Source organism: Chelonia mydas, chromosome 4, assembly GCF_015237465.2.
Source record: "Chelonia mydas isolate rCheMyd1 chromosome 4, rCheMyd1.pri.v2, whole genome shotgun sequence".
In the NCBI taxonomy this organism is placed as follows: domain Eukaryota; kingdom Metazoa; phylum Chordata; order Testudines; family Cheloniidae; genus Chelonia; species Chelonia mydas.
The window spans coordinates 119,853,425-119,876,237 of NC_057852.1; the positions used below are offsets into that span (position 1 = coordinate 119,853,425).

A 22,813-nucleotide genomic window follows, 5' to 3' on the forward strand; every position below is an offset into this window, starting at 1 on the left:
TTACTTCAATCTCTTATTTAAAGAAAGAAACCAATTTGAGAGAACAGAAAGCAAGGAGGAAATTGGGTGAATTTCAGGAAGGGTAAATAACTTTTAGCTAGTGTCACCTATTTTACACTCAGGTAAAGGTTAAACCTTCAAGTACGTCAGCAAAGGAAACAGAAATATAATGATCTAACGACCTGTAGACCGTTCATAAATTTCAGGCTAAATGAAAGGCAAAGAGGTAATGTGATTTTTTTAGAAATGTGGTACCTAAATAACAAGAATATGTATTCCTTACAATAAGGGTCCCGATCCTGCACCCATTGAAATCAATGGGAGTTTTGCCATTGATTTCAATGGGAGCAAGATCATGCTCTGAATTACCAATGAAGGTTCTGCTACCGCTCTGAGCTACCAAAGGTGAACAAGAGCTAGACAATGAGATGAGAGCGCTGTTTCTGGGTACGTTTGTGTCCCTCCCTCTCCCTCACATCCCAAGCTGGCTGCTGTACAGAAACTATATTATTCCATTGACGAGCTGAATCCAGTATCTGACCGCCCCGACTGCCCATGCAGGCAGTCAAATGACTCACTGGCAACAAAAGACATATAGGTCCTCGGAATTCCAAAAGGGATGGGGTCCTCTTTTGAATCCAGAAGCTAGATGCATACCAAGCTAACGGACAAACCCTGCGGCCCTTAAACCAAAATCCTGCTTTTACTTCAAATTGTGTGTGTGTGTGAGAGAGAGAGAGAGAGAAGAGAATTCTCTGCCTATAGAATAAAATTGGATTATCAAGACTCTATTTCTAAAGCTGAGTGGCGAAAGGTCACTTGAAGTATTTGTCTGGACACATTTTCTTATACACTCGTGTCTAGGACTTAGGGAATTAGTTGGACCTGTGGTTGCTCTTGCCACAGTCAAACGCTCTTCCAGACACATAGTGTGAAAACCTAGCGCACAGTTTCCTGTGTCGAATTGTTGCTTAAAACTTACGCCACGTTTGTTTAGGTTAAACTCACGTTTTCTGCAAGCTGTAAGCAGGGCACAAGAAGTAACCTCGAGGATCAGCTTTCTGAAGTTGTGATTGCTGCGGCTGAGTCAGCCCTCAAGCTTTTTACTTACACAGCTTCTCCTGATCAAATGGGGATGTATTACCCCCTATACCGTCACTACTCTTTTACATCAAAAATGAATCTATTTATCTCAGCAATTCAATTTCTATTACCCAGAAGATTGTTGCTCTTCTCCGGAGGATGTACAGTCTTTTCGATTAAAAGCAACTACTTGTTATATTGGGAGAGGTTTTGGGGGGAGTTGAAGAGGGGGGGTTGTGTGTTTATTTATTTTGGGAGGGGGGTTACCTCTATATTTTATTATTTTATTTTATTGTCAAAACTGCCGCTCTTTAGGTCTGTACTTCTGTAACTGTCTTTTTAATGGGCTGTATTTGAAGAGGGGAACGTGAATGCTTTGTGCACATTAAAATAAAATATCTCAAATTCCTATTTGATCATTATTTTCAGTGGCTAATAATTTTAACTAAATCCTGGAATTTCCTGGGAAAGCATTAGAAAAATCACTTCACGTACATTTTACTTATTTCCATGGCACAACCGTAATCTAAATCTAAGACGTATTCACAATCAAATTTCATTAGAAACTAGATAACCTTTCTAAAGTAACTGTGTTCGTTTTTTTCCCTCCTTGGTATTAAGTATTTTTTGGATATACCTTGCAGTAAAATAGGCCAAGAAAGGAAAAGTCACCTGTTATTCGTAAATGAGAACTCAGTAAAACCAATGCATCGTCCGAACACCTGGAATTCTCTTCACATTACCGAGTGAGATTCCCACAATGCAGCTATTGGGTCAAAAACTTTAAAGTCAATAACAACGCTTTGTGTTTGAAATATTTATGAATGTGATCTGAGTGGCTTTAGGTCGTTAAAAAGAGCTCTTTCCAATAGTAAAATAGAATGTTGGTTGCAGCCGTAAGCCTGATTCTTGTCGTTATCTTGCTTTCCAAATCCACAAATCTTTCTATAGCAACAAAAATGGAGACCGACAGACAAACTTCTCTCTCCATCTGCAATGTCCATCAGCATCATCTCCTGTGTCTCCCTAGCGCAAACTTTTCCCTTTCCTAGAACATGCGCTACATCACCAAATATTCTGGGGAAAGCAAATACAACGATGAAGATCCCTTTTATGAAGGGAGGGAGCAGAGAACGAATAAAGCAAAGGCGAAAGGTTTAGACTTCTTAGTTTCACTGGGTGCACAAAAATATCTCTTTGGGGTCCCATAAACGTGGGAATGCAATGACCAAAGCGCAATAGTTATTATATAAATATATAATTCTATGGGATGTTTTCGAAACTAGAGGAGAGGTGCCAAGTGTCAAGAAACTCTTCGAGTTACTAGGCATTTGGGGGACACAAGAAATGCAGAATCGGGCCCTTCTTTTTAAAAAAATCTCAATCCCCATTCGAAGCCATTTTTTTTTTTTTTTTTTTTCAGTCTGCGGGGAGTTCAAAACCATCGACTAATTCTCCTTCCTGGAATCCTTTTTAGACAGGAGATGACGAATGAGTTTAAATCTACTTGGGGGTTCCCTAATAAATCAATGAACGTTTGATAGGAGACACCATCTCTCCCGCTCCCCTATTGCAACCAATTTGACAAGAAAAAAAGCTTAACACAACAGATACACTGTAGGAGTTTCATAATCGCAAAATATTTTCCTCATACAGAAATTAAAATGCATTCTCAGTGAAGGGGCGAGGGCGGAATTGTTATATAGAGGGAAGTAAAGTATTTATATGTCTGCCCTGAACACCATGTTAAACTTATTTTGAATTGGAAGGCAAGTGAAGTCAAGATTTCCGTATCCCGTTTGAAGTGGCTCGCACTACCTATTCCAAGTACATTTGAAATGCCTTTCTCGAATCGATGTCGAGCTGGAGCATGTACAGCCCCCATGGCCTGCATGTTTACAGAGAGAAAAGAGACCATCTAGTCAAAGATAATGCAGTATAAAAGAGAAAAAAATCAATCGCATATATGAGATTTATCCAGTATTGATTAGCATGAATATTTTATAGCCAGGCATATAAAAAGTTATCAGAGATTTTAAGACTGTGAGCAATAGTATCTGCAGGACTAATCGCTTAACAAGATGCTTTTCAAGCTATTGATCATTTTCAGCTGAGGTGTAATTAATGATCATCTCTGTGGCAGTTATAGCAGGGATTTAGTTCAGTGAGGTCAGCTCAGAAGGGTTTTTACTTTTTACTGATTCTTTGTACACATCCAACAAACTCAAGTTTTCTCACTGTTCAGCTTTGCCTCTTGAGTGCCATCTAGCCAAGCTGTTGTAGCAGGATTCATTCCATAAATGTCAGCAGCCAAGGATTTATACTGCATAATAATATTACAGCTGGAGTATAACTGGGCTTATTTTAAAGCTGTCTTGAGGTTCCTTTGAGCTACAAGGTAGCGACGTATGTCTAAATGTCACGAAGAGTCCTTGCTAAATAAATATAAGCTTTATCATGTGTCAGTGAAGTCACTATGATTTAATTCAATGTGCAGAAGAACTACAAGATGTTAACCGTACCCTTTAATATGTACTTGTTTAACTAAAATGTAGACTGAAAACGTTCGCTTTGAATCCATGGAGTTTTTCTGGGGTAAAAGTTTTGCATTATCAATTTCCATTTAAAACAGCGATGGGCAGTGAAGAAGAATAAAAACAATTCTCAAAAAGAAAAGGAGGACTTGTGGCACCTTAGAGACTAACCTATTTAAGCATAAGCTTTCGTGAGCTACAGCCGAAAGCTTATGCTCAAATAAATTGGTTAGTCTCTAAGGTGCCACAAGTCCTCCTTTTCTTTTTGCGGATACAGACTAACACGGCTGCTACTCTGAAAACAACTCTAATGCTTGCCAGTGTTTTATGCTAGGCGTCTCTCTGAACCCTGTAGACTGTTCTTGGCAACTAGTGCAGTGACAAATTTCCCAATGTACAGAAACTAGAGGGGTGTGTGTTGTTACTTGCAAGTGCAAACTCTTAATAATGTAATGCAAAGCATTGGCCAGATGTGCAGAATAAAGCATGTTAGCAAGTTTTTCCTTATACGAATTCACGTGTTGTACCTTTTAATATTTTACTGCGAGAATAGCTTCAAATACAGTGTATGAAAAAAAATCTGTTTATTGATGTAATCAGCACGTCTTTAAAAAACAAACTCATGCCAAAACCACATTTTAAAAAGAATCGGATCGATCATGTAGGCCTGCCTTCAAGAAAAGAATATGGAGTAGAATCAGAAGTATAGTCATCATCTCATACATTAGTGAAAAGAAATGCCATGTGAGCAGTGGCAGGTGGTTAAGTAGCACGATGGATTACAATCTACTCCAATATGATTGTTGTGAATCATAATTTACTCCAGTCGGGAACACTGAGCGATTGGTGAAGTTGTACTCAACGGGGGAAATCATCTGTCTGTCTGCCTCTCTTCCATCTAAACCTGTGTCTGGAACGTAATCGAAGCAAATATTGCGAAATAATAACACGTGTTGCATAGGCAATAAATAGTCTCCCCTCCCCCAACAATAATGTCTTTTTCACACCAAATAGCCAATGTCAATTCCGATCTGAGTTCTTCACAGCCGGAGGTTTGTTTATTATCGACTGCATTCCAAAACCTCATCGCCTCAAATCCCCGCTACCCTCGTCTGTAACCGAGAACGATATTTTAGCCTAATTCCCACCAACGTGGCAGGAGATTTTCATACAAGTGTTCAGCTGCCATGCAAACGAAAACCGGTGACGATCTCTTTGAGCTAGTAAAGGGAGTTCACAAGTATTGAAATAGGGGCTACCATAAATATTACCCTAAACTCGAATGGAAAAGAACAATACGAAAAGTTAGCATTGTCTCATAAACCGGATTGTCTCTTGGGTGGATTAATCTTGATGCTGCTAGTGTTCTTAATTCATTTGAGGGAAATGGCTCAAAGGGTTATATTTTGGGCTGGAGAGAGCAAAATATCGAAACTTTATAGCCAGAACAAGGCATTCTTCCCGGTTTTGTATCATAGGTTACTCTCCATTACTATTTGATATCATAACAAGAAATAAGACTAGCCTGTCGAAAATATAATTTAAGACCATAAATAAGAGTGAACACTGGCTTTCTTTACGGAGGAAAGGGCCACACATGTATACGCCAAAACACACCCCGGATCTGTGCTCCCTACACAGCCAGATAGTGCTCCGAGCTGGTAGATTAAATTACATCTGATTATACCATAATATACAGGATCAAAGCTTGACCTTTCCCCAAAACTGAGTTTGACAAAGTCTTTCCCTCCCACCCCTTTTCAAATTCAGAACATCGGGAAGGAATCCCAGCCTTCAGGAATAATAACTGATCCAGTATTAATGTTAGCCGTGGATAGAGAGGGAGAGAAATAAAACAGCTCTTAAAGGGGGAAATAGTTTAGGCATGCATAATACTTGATATAATATCACATTACAGTTTAGCTTGTGTAACTAAAGCTACAATTTCCCAGGCTGGGGACATTTGATTTGTTTTAATTGCCAGTGCCAACAATTCATCCATTACACAAAACTAGCGAGAATCTCAGCTTCCCATATGAAAAAGGGGTAAAGCTGCGCTGTGTTTTCTTTAGATTTGTCAGGAGACCAAAACAAGTGGGAAACAGATCCTTTGGTCGTCAGCGGGTGCTAAAATACAGTATTCTTAAAATGGTTTTTACCCGACTGTTCTAAAGGGGAGGGAACTGTCCCTCTGATAAGAATTGTTACTGAGTGAAGTAGTTGAAAGATTTTCTGCGGAATTGTTTAAAAAAAAACGAAAAAAAAAAACCCCATGCATTTTTAGAAATAGTCAGCAGGTATTTTATCATATGCTTTTGACGTTTTGAACAAAGAAGATCATGAAAATATGGAAATTAAAAATGATCTTTACTTATTAAACAGGCAATATCAAGACTGTGGCCAGATTGCAGGGACTGGGCAGAGGGCGTCCGATAAATTCTTGGAAATAGCCAGATCAACATTAAAAAGTAATGGCTTTTTAAAGAATAGAATAATACAGCCGAGTGACCAAAGCAGGCCGAATCCAGCCTCGTATACCTGCTAGTGTGCGTGTGCCCAATTGATGGGCTATGTCCCTCTTACAACTTACTGTGACCAAAGAGCCTTCCGACTTCCCAAACACTTGACTCTTTCGTCTAAACCTTGCAGGTTTATGAAATGTCGAAAGACGATCCTGGGATAGATTCTGAAGCCCTTTCTCAACCTTCATTCATCTTCCATCCCAGTAAAATTGCAGGATTTAACCCAAGAGGAGGGTGTCACACATCCCCCACCCTCCCCCGTGTATTAAATTGTGCCATTGTCATGGCAAAATGTGTAACGTTCTTTACATTCTTCTCATGCTCAGCAAAGACTACGTGTTAGGGTTCGCTAAAAAGAGCATTTCGGTCAAGGAAAACGAAAGTCTATTTAACAAATCGAATCGTCAGGGTTATTATTTCTGCTGTCTAAATCTACGATTTTTAAACGGATCATTTGCAAGGTGGCGTGGAAAGACTCTATTCCACACAACTGTATTTTCTTTGGGCACGTGACAGGCATAGACATCCTGGTGACAGACACTGTGTTGATGGCTTTCCTTCTCTTGCTTTTATAGGTACCCCCAAAGTATCTTTATTGCACGTTTTAAAATTCAAAAGCATAAAATCAAGAAATGCATAAGTCGAAATAAGAAGTTTGGAGGAAGGGGAATGGGGCTGAAAGGAGGGAGGGGAAAAGTGGGGCAGAGCCGGGAAAAAAGGTCCTTGCAAAGATGGATTCTCAAACGAGCCCTGTCATTTGCGATCTCAGAAACGGGACTGAGGCGGCAGGGAAGGAGGCCAGGGGGTAGCTGACAGCGTTAGAAAACCCCACCAGGGGAGGAGACATGTGAGGCAAGGTGAAGCCTAAAGCACTTGCAGGCGAGTTTTCGTGGTACAAAATGGGCACCCTTACTATCCTTTGAGCGGAGTGGGAGACGTTGGCCGCTTCCAAATCCGCAGCCAGTTGTCTTTTCCACTTATTCCTGCGGTTCTGGAACCAGATCTTCACCTGGGTCTCGGTGAGGTGCAAGGAGGCCGCCAGGCCGGCCCGCTCCGAGCTGCTCAGGTAGCGCTTCATGTCGAAGGTGGACTCCAGCTGGAAGACCTGGCTCCGGCTGAAGACCGTGCGGGTCTTCTTCTTGCGGCCCGCGGCTCTCTGCTCGGCGGAGTCCGGCTCCTCGGCTTTGTCGTCCTCCTCCCTGCTGGTGCTGCAGCGAGCAAACTCCTCTCTCCTCTCGGCAGAGCCCAGCTCCTCTGCCTGGCTTCTGCAACCCCCTGGCCTCCCCGCTGATGCCTCCTCGGCGATCTCGGGAGAGTCTCGGTCACTGGCTGATGGAGAGAAGAGAGACAGAGGAACAAGGGTTGTTTCTTCCGTAGCCAACCACACACACACACACACACACACCGTGCCTGGTTCTCCAGACTCATCGCTCGTGTATTAATTATGTAATACATACAGTATACGAGAATATTTATTATGTTCCTATATTTAAAAGACTCCCACACTGATTTGCACATGCAAACGACCTCTGATGACCACTGAGGGATGGGACACACACAGCAGCAGCAGCAAAGAAAGCAACCACAGAGAGCTGGGAGTGTGGTGTCAGAGCGCAGTTGATTTCTTGCGCTCCCTCTTCTTCCTGTTTCCAAGTCCACCCCTATTTCTCCAGATAAATATTACAGGCGAATCATCCTTTGCACCACACGACACGGATAGATATTTTCCCTTCAGAAAGAATCATAGTCCAGACCAATAAGCACTCAGCTACACAACTAAAAACCAAAAGGAGGACTTGTGGCCCCTTAGAGACTAACCAATTTATTTGAGCCTAAACTTTCGTGAGCTACAGCTCACTTCACCGGTATGCATCCGATGAAGTGAGCTGTAGCTCACGAAAGCTTATGCTCAAATAAATTGGTTAGTCTCTAAGGTGCCACAAGTCCTCCTTTTCTTTTTGCGAATACAGACTAACACGGCTGTTACTCTGAAACCTGTCAACTAAAAACCATTACGTTAAGAAACGATGCAAACAATAGCCCATAGTAAAAGATAGATAGGTCTATCACTGGCTACATACAGAAAGAGGTTTCTGTCAAAGCAATGAAGGGGGCTCAATGTGTGTTAGGGTAGAGAAGTATTTCCCCCCATTTGGAGCTTGACGTGTTATTTCGTACTTTGAGAAACTGAATGCATTAACACAATGTAATAATGGAACTCCTAAAGCTGCCTCTAAAAATGGTTCAGGTGGATTGAAAATCTTAGACTATCCAATAGCGTCAGGTTTTTTTTTTTTTTTTTAAGATCTGTTTATAGAAAAGAAAGGGGTTGACGTTGGCTGCTTCCAGGTGTAATTTTGAAACAAGAGTCTGGCCATGTAGGAATTCACACATCTTTGGTGAAGAGGGACCGGCTAGGACGTACACACACATCTTTCACGTCAATCAGTCCTGGAAACTCCAGCATATAACCTTCCCCTCTGTAGTTCAGAGGCGTGTACTAAGTTACAGTTTTTTCAGCAGAACAGCTGACTCCAGCTTGCAAACTTTTTCAGACGTTAGTTTCTGCACTAGAATTTAAATTTCGGCTCCAATTTTATTTTCTGCATTCAAAATACGACGGTGCAGGCCTGAGGTACTAGGGGATTCCTTTTACCGATTAATAGCTATTTTATTTCTGCTCCAGATTATTCTGTTTTTTTAAATATGGACTTTTTAGAAACTAGCCCACAGGACTGACGCTCAACGTCTGTGTGTGTGTGTGTGGGGGGGGATTTTTGATATAGTATGTTTGAAATATAATTTATAACTTTTCTGGGAACTGCTCTGGGCAGCTCTGGTTGGAAACAACGAGCCAGTGCTAGAGAAGGAATTTTAAGAAGAGAGGAGTTGGATCTCTTGCTTACGAGTGCTATTTTACCATTCATTTCATTCTCTCTTTTTGTGCCTGAGGGAAGATTGTAGACTCCCCTTGGAAATCCATTTCTTAGGGTGATTGTGCAAATGTTCCCGTGCAGGGGAGAAATGTACACGACATTATCTGGGAACTAAGCCCCCACCCCACCCTAGGTCCTCTAGGTTTGACACATAAATACAGCTGCTCCCTCTCTCTCTCTGCAGGGAGCCAGGTACACCCAGAGATGGCTACAGAACTGCCTTTTGCTCTAGCCGAGTAAAGAGCATTTTGGACCCCAGTGGGCTGCTCAAGAAACAAGTACAGAACCGCAAGGAAACTTACTGTCTGGACTGGTGGATCCTATAAAACTAGCGTGAGTTCTTCTGTACCACTCCATTGTACTTTCCCTGAGAGGATAGCTCTGTGAACTGAACCCAAAAGGAGAGACTTGGCAGCAGACCTGCGCGCAATGGCTGCCGGCTATTCCGCTGTGCGACCGCGTCTCTTTGTGGCCATCCTCCGTGCTCTCCTGTGTCCTCTCCTCTCGGCTCTCTTTCCCCTCGGTCCCCAGCAAATTCTCGATAAAAAAAGACGAGACCCGGGAGGAGGCAGAATTGGTGGTGTCAGTGGCTTCGTCCGGCATAATGGGTCCAGCTCGCAGGGTCAGAGCAGTGGGGGCTGGGAATGCTCGCTGGCTAGATCGCTAGTCAGTTTCCGAGGCGAAAGGGCTTTCTCGCTCTGTGCGAGCAATCGCCTCCTTTCTCTGCGAAACCCGATGGATGCTCTCCTGGTATAAAAGGATTTTTTCCCCCGGAGTAATCATTTCAGATCGCTGTTTGCCATCATTTCCTGCCAGCTAGGAGAGGAGGGAAAAGGGAGGGGGGGGGAAGAGCCCATCGGAGGCGCCAGATTCTGCGCGAAAACGCTAATCACGAAATAAAAATGTCATGCAAGTTAAACGTTTTACAAGCGAGGAGTAATTCTCCGATTGGACGAGCAGCGCGGCAAATGGGATGAGTCCAGGGAAAGCAGGGCAATCACTTGCATTGAGTTCAGCGGGGCTGGGGTCTGGGCTGGCTGCGTGTGCGTGAGTGCGCGCTGCCTTGGGGGCTTGCAGAAGCCTTGTCACTCACAGGCTTTTTATTTAGGTCAATTAGGGAGCAAATCAAAACGCAGAGAGCGGGAACGCCAGGCTCCAACTCATGGGTAAGAGGGATGGTCAAGCCAGCATCCCGAGCCTCCCATTGGCCAGATTGGGCTCAGAGGGCAGCCCAGCCAATCAATTCCCGCCCATGTATTGTAATAAAATAATAGTAATAATAATAATAATAATTGGTGGATGAGGACATAAATGAGAGCAAGTTAACAAGGACCCTCTCCTTCTTGAAACATCCCCCTTTAACCTCCTTCGTCCCCTTCCAGGTTCTTTCACTCTGGACGGATCCTCCGGAATAATTTGGGGATTATTTCTTTTCCCACCTCTCCTCCTTCAGAGCTGAACCCAGGATGGTTGTGAATTGCTCAGAGCTCCTGCTCTCGGTTCATTTGAACAGGAGGGGGTGGGAGAAGAATGATCTCCCGCCCCTTTATTTATCCTGCTGTGGGTTAAGGTGGGAGCCCCCTTTATCAATACAACAGGAAGTGTCTGTTTCAAACATGTCTGCCCCGGACAGGTCCCACCGCAAGCCGCCCTGGCTGGTGGGGTGATCAGGAGGTAGGATGACCCACACCTGGAATGAAAGGCCGGACAATCCTGTGAGCTTGGCCTGGGGTGGGATGTGGACTGCACGCCCTAATCCCTCTCTCCCACGGCCATGCTTCTTTCTATGTATGTGCTGGTGGGTTTCAACCTCTGTCTGCATTTTGTAACCTTGACTCGATTTGAAATGGCAACCGTTCAACCGAGCGGAGGCCGGAGCTCCGAGCGACCCGAGCTTCCCAGCCCTGGTCGCCTGCTTCAGCCTGTGACCGTAGTTCAACTTGAGCTCTTCGCCATGGCCCCAGGCGCTGGGCCGCCGCCGCCGCCTGGCCAAAGCGCGCTTGTGTGAAGCCCCAGCGCTGCGGGGAGCGTGGCCAGCTGGGCTTCCAGCAGCGCCAGCCTCTTTGAGCGCTTAAGCACGTCTATTAAACTGAGAGATGCGAGGCGATGTCCCTCCTAGCAGAAAACCGATCGCTCCTGACACTGAGCGCGACACGATTCAGCGAGGGCCGAATTCCCCATTCTGTACAGACAGCAGTGCGCGTGTGTGTCTCTGGGCTGCCACTTTGACATAAATATAGCGGTGTGTCTTCCACTGTTCCACTGCAAGCCAAGGGAACTCGCTGCTGTTTGCTGGTAGGTGTCAGTTACTTCACGCCTCTCTCCTTCGGACTAGGTGGGCCAAGTTTTCAGAGAGACCAAGACGAGACTTCAGACCTAAGATCCCGGAGCTTTAGGTAAGTAAACAGACACCATGCAGGGTGCACACCTGAATAACCCACTGGCACAGCCCTGTTATGCATGAAGTAGTTTAATGCAAGCTGCTGGTATTGGCCAGAGGGCCCGTGTTAACCTATTGACATCATAAAAAGATTAGGAGGAGTCCGGCGGCACCTTAAAGACTAACAGATTTATCTGGGCATAAACTTTCATGGGTAAAAAACCCACTTCTTCAGATGCATGGAGTGAAAATTACAGATACAGGCATAAATATATATTGGCACACCTTTATGCCTGTATCTGTAATTGGCGCACATTTATGCCTCTATCTGTAATTTTCAATCCATGCATCTGAAGAAGTGGGTTTTTTATCCACAAAAGCTTATGCCCAAATAAATCTGTTAGTCTTTAAGGTGCCACGGGACTCCTCATTGTTTTTGTGGAGACAGACTAACACGGCTATCCCTGTGATACACAAAAAGATTGGTAGTTATGTTGCAAAATAACAGTGTAGGAGTCTAAGATCATCGCTCCTTTACTTTCCGAGACTCGTCCTTTCCATATCTGATGAGCCCTCTTACTCTAGGTTTGCAGCAAACTGGACAGGCAATTATTTTTAACACCCCCCCCCCTCCTCACCCCGGATCCCAAGTACCTTGAAAACATCTATTGAATTTCACCACTTGGCACAGCTATCTAATACATGGCAGGAGTTTTTGAGACATTTACCACTGTTTAGAGAGAAAGATCGTAGTCTCTGATGTAATTTGGGAGCATACACTGTTTCCAGCCCTGCTCCTCATTGTCCCAGTGTCTTCACTGCGGGATATTCGCCTCAGTAAAAGGGAGGATTTGGCCTGTTGCGTTAGATTTTATAGAGCTTTTTCTGCTTGGAGAAGGCATATTTAGGGGGAAGTCGTTTATGCTTCAGATTCTGATATTTTCAGCTGTTTCCATAAAATCCCAACATAATTCAAAAATATTCAGTTCTTCAATGGAAACTCTGTTTGCTTCAAAGCTCATGTGGGGCGGGGCTGCTGGGAATACTGGGAAATTATGAGCAGGAGTCAAATACATTCACCATCTGTTTTACAACAATTATATTTATAACATCACCATGATTCATGTTTGGTGTGACATCTACATGTGTTCAGTTTACTGGATATTTCATTTTTTCCATATATAGTTCTTAGAAGTGTGTGTATTTATCTATATGTATTTATGCATATCTAAAGCTTTGTATATATTATATTGTATTTGTTAACACATGCACCTATAATATGTATGCAAATATTGTGTGTGTATATATATATACACACATATATTACACTGTACTATATACTATATTATACACACATATATTATACTGTATATGTACATACAATATCAAAAACTACACACATACTACGGAATTATATATATTGCATATATATGGAAAGAGAAAGTGTGAAAGAGAAAGTTTACTGGATATTTCATTATATATGTTCAGCAAATTCTACATATATAATATATGAATCATGTAATATGCTAGATGTGTGTGTTTGTTTCTAGAATAAACTATGGAATTTGGACACTGGTTTACATTCTTCCATTATTAGATCATGATTACATAATAGCGCTTACGAAGAAGACAAATCTCTTCACGAAATTACTTGTATTCGTTACTTCTCACACTGATTTTCTATTCATATGTCAGATGTCGTTTGAACTTGTCCAATGACTCACTGAAAGCTCCTGTTATTCCACAGATGGGTTCAGACATCAAAATTACATGGCATGCAAAATTCTTCTTACCTAATCACATCAATTCTCATTTAAGCGCGGGATGCGTTATTTGAACAGGAATCATGCGTTTGTTGTTCACTGGTTGGACTTTCTACCTGAAGTGTTGGTTCCTATTTTCACATTTATCTTAAGGGCGAATGAATCTCGTGGTGTGCTGAGCGAATACGGACTTTTGCCTTGTGCTTTTCCAAATCTAGCTAGCACACTAGCTCTCACATTTTGACAAAGACAAACCTTTTCGAGAAGATGCCTGACCATAAAGGTTTAGAACTGCCGCTGCCCTAAATATATAGCAAGCAGGTGGGGAGTAAACTTCTGACAATATAAAAGGTCGAGAAGTACTTTAAAGTGTTTTCCCCATAGAACACATTCTCGAGTAAATTAATTTGTCTACATTCCGCTTTCCTAACGCTTTAGAGCCTTTGCCTGCTAGGATCAACCATATTGGCTCGATTTTACGCTAAGCCACGTTTTTATTGGACAGATCTCTTGCAAGCTATAAGGGCAAGTAACTCTTCAGTTAACCAGTTCGTACCGTGTCACCGCGCCCTGGGGAATCTTTTCTTTGCTTACTTCGGGAAAGAACCATTGTGATTTATAGATTCCCGAGTTTAAACTGGTGATTAGTGCCTCCCAGTCTGCGCGTAGCGCTGGAATGAGCATCCTGCTTTGTTTGCACAAGAGGACTGGAAGTGGAAATGCGGCGCAGACTGCCCCACACAGCACCTGTGACCTCTCGGCTTCCCGGGGGCAGGAACCATTATTGCCCATGGTACAGTCCCTGGCTGATGGATGTTTAGACGCTAGGAGCGTTGCCATAAGGTGTATGAGGGCCCTGGGTTTGTTATGCAATATTGGCTACAAAATAGAGAGCAACCAGAAGTGTAAAGCAACGCAAAACTGCGTGGAAGGGGCTGTCCCTTAGCCTTTAACAATAATGACAAACCCCAGTATTCAAAGGTCTGAACTAGGCTGTGGTTACTCTTTAGGGGAGTATATTTGGGAGAGCAGGGCTGCTTTCTGAACCAGCTGGGCCCCGTGTGACTGCAATGTGAAAACAACTATCTTGCTCCGAAGTCACCCCGTGTGACTGCAATGTGAATACAATTATCTTGTTCCGAAGTCTGTTTGATGTTTCACTTGTCGGAAAGTACCAGTGAAATGGAAGCCACCCTTTATGGGGCTCTGTGCAACCTCTGCTCTTCTATGGGGAAGGGAGATCGCTGTATGCTTTGAGTCTGGGTCTCTGTAGGAGGCGCTTAGGCCGGCGACAACGAGTTAAGGAGTTAAGATAAGGATAAGGAGTCGCTTCTCTATTGTCCATGCCCCAAAGTAGTGTTGACGGTCTCGCTCGGTCGCAGCCACTCCGCTCGTGTAGATCAGACGCCGCGTTGGGGGTAGGGAATGGTGCTGGCCTGCGGGAAACTGCTGCCACATTGGTTGATATTAGAAAAGAAAATCCTTTTGCAGCCGAGTTTACTCCAACGAGAATATCAAAAAATCCCCTCTCGCATCTGGTGTCGAAACTGACGGGGCCTCCTAGCCTAGAAAATCATGAATGCCAGACAGTACAACAAGCGCTGGCTCCAGCTAAGGGCACAGACACAGGGCACTGAAACCCAGCGGAGCGTTGCCATCGGCTCCAACGGGAGCAGGCTCGGGCCCTACACTTGAAGGCGGCCTAGATAAGCACTTGTTACCCAACGATGAGCCGGGAACAGCTGCCTGTGCTTTCTCTGGAAAGCAACCCGAGCAGCGGGCTCAGGCCCAGGCGCTGCCGCTGGGTGAGCCCCATGGAGATCGATGGCTGCAGCGCAGTCCTATAGCAGCCAATGGGGCTAATTGCAGGGGCAAGGGGCCAGAATCTCGCCCCGGGAGAGCTAGGCTGGGAGGCCTTTCCCTATGGCCCTGAGCGCGCCTTGGGCTGGCTCTAAATTACACAGCATGGAAGCACCTTAAGCTGGTTCCGGTCCCTAGGAAGGCTCCGTGGCGCCCCCTCTGAAAGGCGCCCCGGACCTGCTTTCTCCACCCACCGAAAGACGCTTGTGCGGGCTGTTAGCGCCTCTCATTGCTCAGCAGTGAGGCCCCGATCCTGCGTAAAAGTCGAAAACCATTCATGGTTAAAAGAACAGGAGGACTTGTGGCACCTTAGAGACTAACGCATTTATTTGAGCATGAGCTTTCGTGAGCTACAGCTCACTTCATCGCTCACGAAAGCTTATGCTCAAATAAATGTGTTAGTCTCTAAGGTGCCACAAGTCCTCCTTTTCTTTTTGAGGATACAGACTAACACCGCTGCTACTCTGAAACCATTCATGGTTAGTTTGTACCCATAACGCTCACTATTGCTCCCATTGAAGTCAATGGGGGAACCTCCTGGGTACTTCAGTGGGTGCATAATCTTGGCCGCGGAAATAATCTTATTCGTAATTCACAGATCTGATTTTTCTTCTTTTAACTTTTTTAAGAATCTGGAAACGATAATATAGCTTGTGGGATGGGATGCTGAGAAAGTGATGTAGATAAACCTGCTGCTTTCTGCTCACCTAAACTATAATAGAATATGCTTATTCAATACAACACGACAGCTATTTATAATCAGTTTCTCTACGTTATAAAAATAAATAACTCTAATAACCAGTAGATGGGGGAAAGACTGGAACTGGAATATGTGTAACCATGCCTTAGTGGATCACAAATGAGGATGCCAAATTCAGGACTAACTGCTGAGAAATAGGGCAAACACAACCCCAAACTGGTGGTTATTCTTTCATAAGATATACCAAACTAGCCACAAAAGTAAACTCTTGTTTCACCACACTGGCTAACAAGAAGTCATAAAAGCAGTTTCCTTGGGCATTCCAGTTCTTATATCACCACCAAAAACACTGGATTCAGAGATGACTAGTTCTTTACAACCAGCCTCATCAAATGAAAGGTTCTTCTGATCCCAAAGGACCAGCAACACACTCAGGTCAATACATAACTTAGATCTTACCCCAAAATCACGCTGATGCCAATCCTTTAGTATCTAAAATCTAAAGGTTTATTCATAAAAAGAAAGAAAGAAAAGTGAGAGTTAAATTGGTTAAAGGAATCAAATACATATAGTAATTGCCAAGTTCTTGGTTCAGGCTTGTAGCGGTAATGGAATAAACTGCTGGCTTAAGTCAAGTCTCTGGTTGCTTCCAAATCATTGGAATGACCTCAGTCCCTTGGTTAGAATGCTCCCATTAGTATAGTCCAGAGGTTTGGGCAAGAAAGAGGCAAAACTGAGGTGTTTCCAGGACCTTTTATAGTTTCTGCCATATGGAGGGAATTCCATTGTTTTTACTATGGAAAATTACAGCAACAAGATGGAGTTTGGAGGCACATGGGCAAGTCACATGTCCGGGCATTTCACCTAGTCACAGCAGGAAATTCCATTAAGTGAGGATGGGCATTTCCCATGGTCCATTGTCAGTTAAATGTTCTTTTGATGGGCCACTCAGTTTGAATAGTCCCTCCAGAATGTGCTGGCTAGCTACCTTGTGGGTGTTACCCCAAGAGCAAACATTTGAAATCCAAGTATAGGGCCAATACTTATAACTTCAAATACAAAAATGATACATGCATACAGATAGCATAATCATAATCAGCAAATCATAACCTTTTCATAGATACCTCACTCAGCAATCTTTGTACAAGATTTGCTGCAAATATATAACAGTGGTTGCAACAATGATCTATATGGTCATATTTTAATCAGATAACGTCACAGTCAGAAATCAAATTTCAATGGTTAACCACATGTAAGATATACAAGAGACACTGAAAATAAAAAGAAAGGACATTGCTGAAAGAAAAAGTGCAGAGGATAGGTTAAGCCAAACACACAACATATAATTCAGGGGAAAGATTGACTGGTGTATTTCTTTGCCCTTCGGAGACTGTGGTATGTCATAAAGGATTTGTACTGCCAAACTGTTGTGTTACCAGAAGGAATAAAACTCTTGGATAAATTCATGAAGTTTTTCAAGCACATAATAAGCACTTGCTTCCATTTATTTCTATACCATGATTCAGTCCAAGATGGGATATTGAAATAAGGCTAGTGCAGGAAACAAGTCTATAAGTTGTACGTTTCCGAAATGTATAGCTCTTAAGTTGAAGCGGAAATAGAAGTTAAGAAAAATTCAACACTGGCATGCTCAATCGCTACTTGATCTTAATATAATGAGTTGATCTTTATATAACACTAACAGTGCACCCTCTGCTTGGTCCTACAGTGACCATCGTTAAAATAGCATACATGATGAGCTTCAGAAAAAGCAGCTAGCTCTCAGCAAGGGGATGAGTCATCTTCTAGAAGCAGTGTGTGTGATGTCAGGAACATGGTGTATCCTTTCCATGGACCAATTTTGCAATCAGGTACCAAAAGCTACACTAGATCTGCATTATTTCATGAAATCCTGGTGAATTTAGGGGCTGTAGATCGTCCAACAAACTTTGAACTGACAATGAACTTTCAGGATTGTTTCCCAAATGCAGCTCTTCGGAAGTTAATATGCGGCTCCTTGTACAGGCACCGACTCCGGGGCTGGAGCTACAGGTGCCAACTTTCCAATGTGCCAGGGGGGCGCTCACTGCTCAACCCCTGGCTCTGCCACAGGCCCTGCCCCCACTCCACCCTTTCCTGCCCCCTCCTCTGAGCCTGCCATGCCCTTCCTCCTTCCCCTCTTCCCCCCTCCGCCACCCCAGAGCCTCCTGCACAGCACAAAACAGCTGATCAAGAGTTGCGAGGAGGGAGGGGAGGTGCAGATTGGCAGGGCTGCTGGTGGGTGGCGGGTGCTGGGAGCAGGTGGTGGGGTGCAGCTGATGGGGGGCTGCTGACATATTACTGTGGCTCTTTGGCAATGTACATTGGTAAATTCTGGCTCCTTCTCAGGCTCAGGTTGGCCACTCCTGCTTTCGCTGATCAACATGGCCCCAGCTATGTCCTCTCTTGTAATAAAAAGGTGAGGGAAGGGGTGTGTATATGTGTGTGTGTGTGTGTATTCACAATTTTGACAAAACAGAGGTGTACCTAAAGGTAAACATAGTTTCAAATTGCCTTATTACAATGATTTTGTCTCTGACATCTCAGGTGAAGACTGTCCATATAAAAAAAGACAACTAGGAACAAATCTACACTGTGGTAGTTTGTGATGTTTCATTAATTAATGAGAACACAAGTGGCAACATTTCCTCTTGCAATGATACAACTTTTCTGGATATGAAATTAAATTTAAAATTCCAAGCAGAAATAATTACACGTATATCCAAACGTTCTCCCAGGAAATAAACTATTCATATTCAGGAAGCATGAATCAGATACAGCATTATTATTGGCTAGATCCAAGCTCACTGAGACCAGTTGACTACAGTTGGCTTTGGATTAGGCTGTATTTGAATCACACAGGTTAACATCAACACCATCATTGTTCATTTTCTTTTGATGTCCTTACAGAAAAGAAAAACACCATCTCCCTAGTCAACATATTTAATTCGTTGACTCCCAGACATGGTCGCCAACACAAACAAAACAAAACATGGGGTTCAGCTGTAAAAAATACTGGAGCCTTAATTCCCAATAAAAGAAATTCTGATTACAGATTCCAAACTCTTTTCTGATGTGACTCGTCTGACAAGAGCTCAGATATACATTTGTATTCTTGTACTTTAGAATAGCAGTGGGCTTTCATACTCTCTGCAGAAATCAGTCCTTTTCAGAGACTGAGATAAACATCACAGTTCTAGTTAGTTCTTCTTAAAAGAGAAGAATCAGAGCTGGTGAGAGGTGGCTATTTTTTAACAGGGTTCTAAAACCCTTGGGAGTCTGGAGAGGATGAATACATGCTGTTTGGAATATTAATGCAAAATAAATTAATGGAATGTCTCAGAAGAATCTCATTCTAATGTGGGAATCCTAACACACCTGTGCTACATTCTTCACTCTAGGTTATGCTTTGGACTATCCACACACAGGGGAGTAAGAATTCCACCTACACCCCTTTATGGGCGACCTATCCCTTGGGTCTGGGGCAGCAGTAAGCAGAGCTAGACCTCAGCTTATTCCTTTCCCAGAGCAGGTGGGTAGGAAAGGGGCAGGAGGAGGGGCAGGGAACTGAACAGACCTGACTCTATTGCCTCACTGACCAACCCAGCAGAGCCAGTATGGCGGTGGGAGTAATTTACTACCGATATAGGTCATCAGTAAATTACTTCCCACCAGGGGAAAGATGGGGAGGGGAGCAAAGACAACTGTAGTTCCCTTAGCCAAAATTCGTTCCCTGGGCTACTCCTAGGACAGCACAGCTATATGCTGATCCTTGCTTTGGGCTGTATCTCTGTGACAAAGAAAGGCCTGGGCTACACTGGGGGGGGGGGGAAGGGGTGGTTCGAACTAAGATACGCACCTTCCGCTACGCTATTCGCGTAGCTAAAGTCAAAGTATCTTAGTTCGAGTTACCTGGCCGTCCTCACGGCGGCGAGACAACCGCAGCGGCTGCCCCGTCGGCTCTGCTTACTCCTCCTCCGGCATCGATTTGGGGATCGATTTATCTCGTCTAGACGAGACACGATAAATCAATCCTTGATAGATCCGGTGGGTAGTGAAGACGTACCCTAAGTAACTCCACTTTACAATATAAAGAAGCAGATATTTATTAAGAAGACCGGATAAGACTTTTATTATGAAAACTTACTGTATTACTTAGAGGACTCAACTGAGATCAAGACCCCGTTGTGCTAGATGCTGTACAGACACATAGTAAGAGAGTCTCTATTCCAAAGAGCTTACAGTGTGATTAGCCAAGACAGGAAAATGGTGGGAGGAAAGAATAGAAGTGAAATGACTTGGCCAAGTTCACACAGCAAATCAGTGGCAGAGATGGAACAGGCCCCACCTCTTTTGACTCTCAAGTCTAATGTCCTACCCACTAGGCCATGCTGTCTCTCTAAAAGTGCTTTTAAGTGATGTCATGTTACATTTCCATTTATTTGCACATTCTAATTTTGTTTGATCAAAATACAGTATATTTGAAGTAAAGGAATGAATTGTAGATTTGCAAGTGATTTATGCAGGAAATGGATGCCAGTAAAGCTTTTATAGCTGTCATTGAGGCACAAGGGCAATGTGGAAAGAGTAGTTTACCAGATCCTATCAAGTATATTTCACTGTGTTATCAACCATGACAGACAATATTGAGGCGTATTAAGAAAAAAGATCACTTTTCAAGTCTGCATACTGTCTAGCTGGTTGGAAAAACTTCGATGGAACAATTTTCCACTGGAAAATGCAGTTCTGCTGAAATCAAAATGCTTCAAAAAACGGAGATGATTTTGTGAACATTTTGTTTAGGAGAAAACTGAGCGGGGTGGGGGGAATTCAACAATGTTTCATTTTGACATTTTCTGAATGAAACATTTCAGTTTTAAAATTACTTTTCATTTTTGAATTTTTAAAATGTATTACATTATAATTATATATATATATATATATATATATATATATATATATAAAGTTGAAATCTAAATTAAATATTTGGACTGATCCATTGTAAAACATATTTATTTATTTTAATTTTACTTCGTGGAGAATTCCACTGCTTTCAGGTTTCATTCAGATTTGAAATGTCAGATTTCAAAATCCTTCACAGAACAGAATTTCTGTCCTCTGCACAGCTCTAACTGAGCACGTTCACTGCGTTCTGGGGCTAAAGGAGATTTTCAACATGGCTCCAGAGTCTGAAGACTAAACTTTAGCCTTCTAAAGGAAGACTTTGCTCAGATGCTGTTGTCTTTTCCCCATCAACTTCTGAATGATTTTAGAGCGCAAAAAAGACGTTGTAACAGATAGTGACAAACCTATGAATTTTTTGGCCTATAAGTGTATGGGTACATTGGCTTCTTCCACTGAAGTACTGAAACATATGAGACTTGTGAATTTAGTAAAAATTCATACCCTCCTTAATCTAATTAAATCAGGGAGTTCAGTCTAATTTTTAAAGAGGGCTATGTCGAGCTGTCCTGCAGTGACTCAAGAGCATGAGTACCAACCTCAGAGCAGAAGTTAAGAATCGGGTACTAATCCCAAATTGGTGGTGAGTTCTATAGTTAGCCCTGGTCTACATTATAGAGTTAAGGCAGTTTGCATCTACTTAACTCTGTAAAAGCATCTACACTAAAATGTAGCTCCCATCTATGTAACTCGCCCACTACACCAACTTAATAACTCTGCCTCTATCAGAGGCAAAGTACTTAGGTCGATGTAGTTAGGTCAATGCAGTGTCAGTGTTTGTGTTGCTTACATCGACTGTTGCTGCCTTTCAGAAGCCGTCCCACAATGCCCCACACTGACAGTTAAATCAGTGCAAGCACTCCTGTTGAGGACATTCACTGTCACCACAGGGAGTGTAGTGTGGACATGCAAAAGCGATTTAACCACTGCAGTGGCTGTACATCAACATAACTTAGGCTGACTTAATTTCATAGTGTAGACTTGCCCTTAGATTTCACTAATCAATTATCAAGTAGAAACTCCTCAGCACTATAACAGCCTTAACATGCAGCCACAGACAGTCCCTTTGGGTACTCCAATCTGTCTTGCCATCTAGGTAAGCCTACCTTTGTGATAGATAGCCCCTGACAGCAAGGATCACAGCAATATTCAGGTTACACACAGTCCCAAGGTACCAGTCATTTATCACAGGTCAGTTGCACTTGAGATCCCACACCAAAGACAACTCTTGTAGCCAATCCTATAATTAATTATCTAAAGATTTATTAACTAGGAAAAGGAAATGAGAGTTATTTACAAGGTTAAAGCAGGTAAAAATATATACACACAAATGAGTTCCAATCTTAAATTTCAAAAAGTAACAGAAGCTTCTATAATATTCAAACTCTATATTTCCTTTAGGGCTAACCCAGGCTAAGAACTGGAAAGCTTTTGCTTATGCCTAGTAATCCTTGCTTCCTGGAGTCCAAGCAGCATAAAGATACAATGGGACCTCAGAGTTACAAACACCTTGGGAATGGAGGTCGTTCATAACTTTGAAATGTTCGTAACTCTGAACAAAATGTTATGGTTGTTCTTTCAAAAGTTTACAACCGAACATTGACTTAATATAGCTTTGAAACTTTAAAAGCAGCATTTTCCTTCTGCATAGTAACCACCTCAATTTAAATGAAACTAGTACAGAAACATTTCCTTACCCTTGTTAAATCTTATTTTTAAAACTTTCCCTTTATTTTGTTAATAGTTTATGTTTAACACAGTACTGTACTGTATTTGCTTTTTTTTTTGGTCTCTGAGGCTGCCTGATTGCATATTTCTGGTTCCGAATGAGGTGTGTGGTTGATTGGTCAGTTTGTAGCTCTGGTGTTCATAACTCTGAGGTTCTACTGTATAGTTCTTCCTTGCTAGGGGTTTTTATTCCCTTACTCCCTTCTGCATTGAGCTTCAAACTCAGATGATGGGAGGAATTCACTTGCAAGACTTATCTTCATGGTGGAGGGGAAGACTAAACAACAAAGTATTTTGTCCTTTTTA

At 42.8% G+C, this 22,813-nt stretch overlaps 1 protein-coding gene and 1 long non-coding RNA gene across 2 annotated transcripts; both read right to left on the bottom strand.

The window, feature by feature from the left end:
• Nucleotides 1-691: 691 nt before the first annotated feature.
• On the bottom strand, nt 692-22,583 carry LOC122465400. Its single transcript, XR_006290212.1, has 3 exons — nt 22,438-22,583; nt 18,739-18,743; nt 692-706 (listed from the first exon to the last, which is right to left on the bottom strand). It is a non-coding gene; the product is annotated as an uncharacterized LOC122465400 (long non-coding RNA).
• LOC102937870 (homeobox protein HMX1) lies at nt 4,179-10,124 on the bottom strand. The gene is made up of 2 exons (XM_007060038.4): nt 9,378-10,124; nt 4,179-7,468 (listed from the first exon to the last, which is right to left on the bottom strand). The coding sequence occupies exons 1-2, from the start codon at nt 9,676-9,678 to the stop codon at nt 6,879-6,881; spliced, it is 891 nt and encodes a 296-aa protein (XP_007060100.2). The 5' UTR covers nt 9,679-10,124; the 3' UTR covers nt 4,179-6,878.
• Nucleotides 22,584-22,813: the final 230 nt, after the last annotated feature.

Bases quoted from the DNA above. Each gene is read 5' to 3' on its own strand.
- LOC102937870 (XM_007060038.4), bottom strand. From the start codon at position 9,678: ATGCCGGACGAAGCCACTGACACCACCAATTCTGCCTCCTCCCGGGTC. The intron at 7,469-9,377 runs GTAAGTTTCCTT...TCTCTCCATCAG, and splicing joins AGGATCCACCAGTCCAGACA to CCAGTGACCGAGACTCTCCC.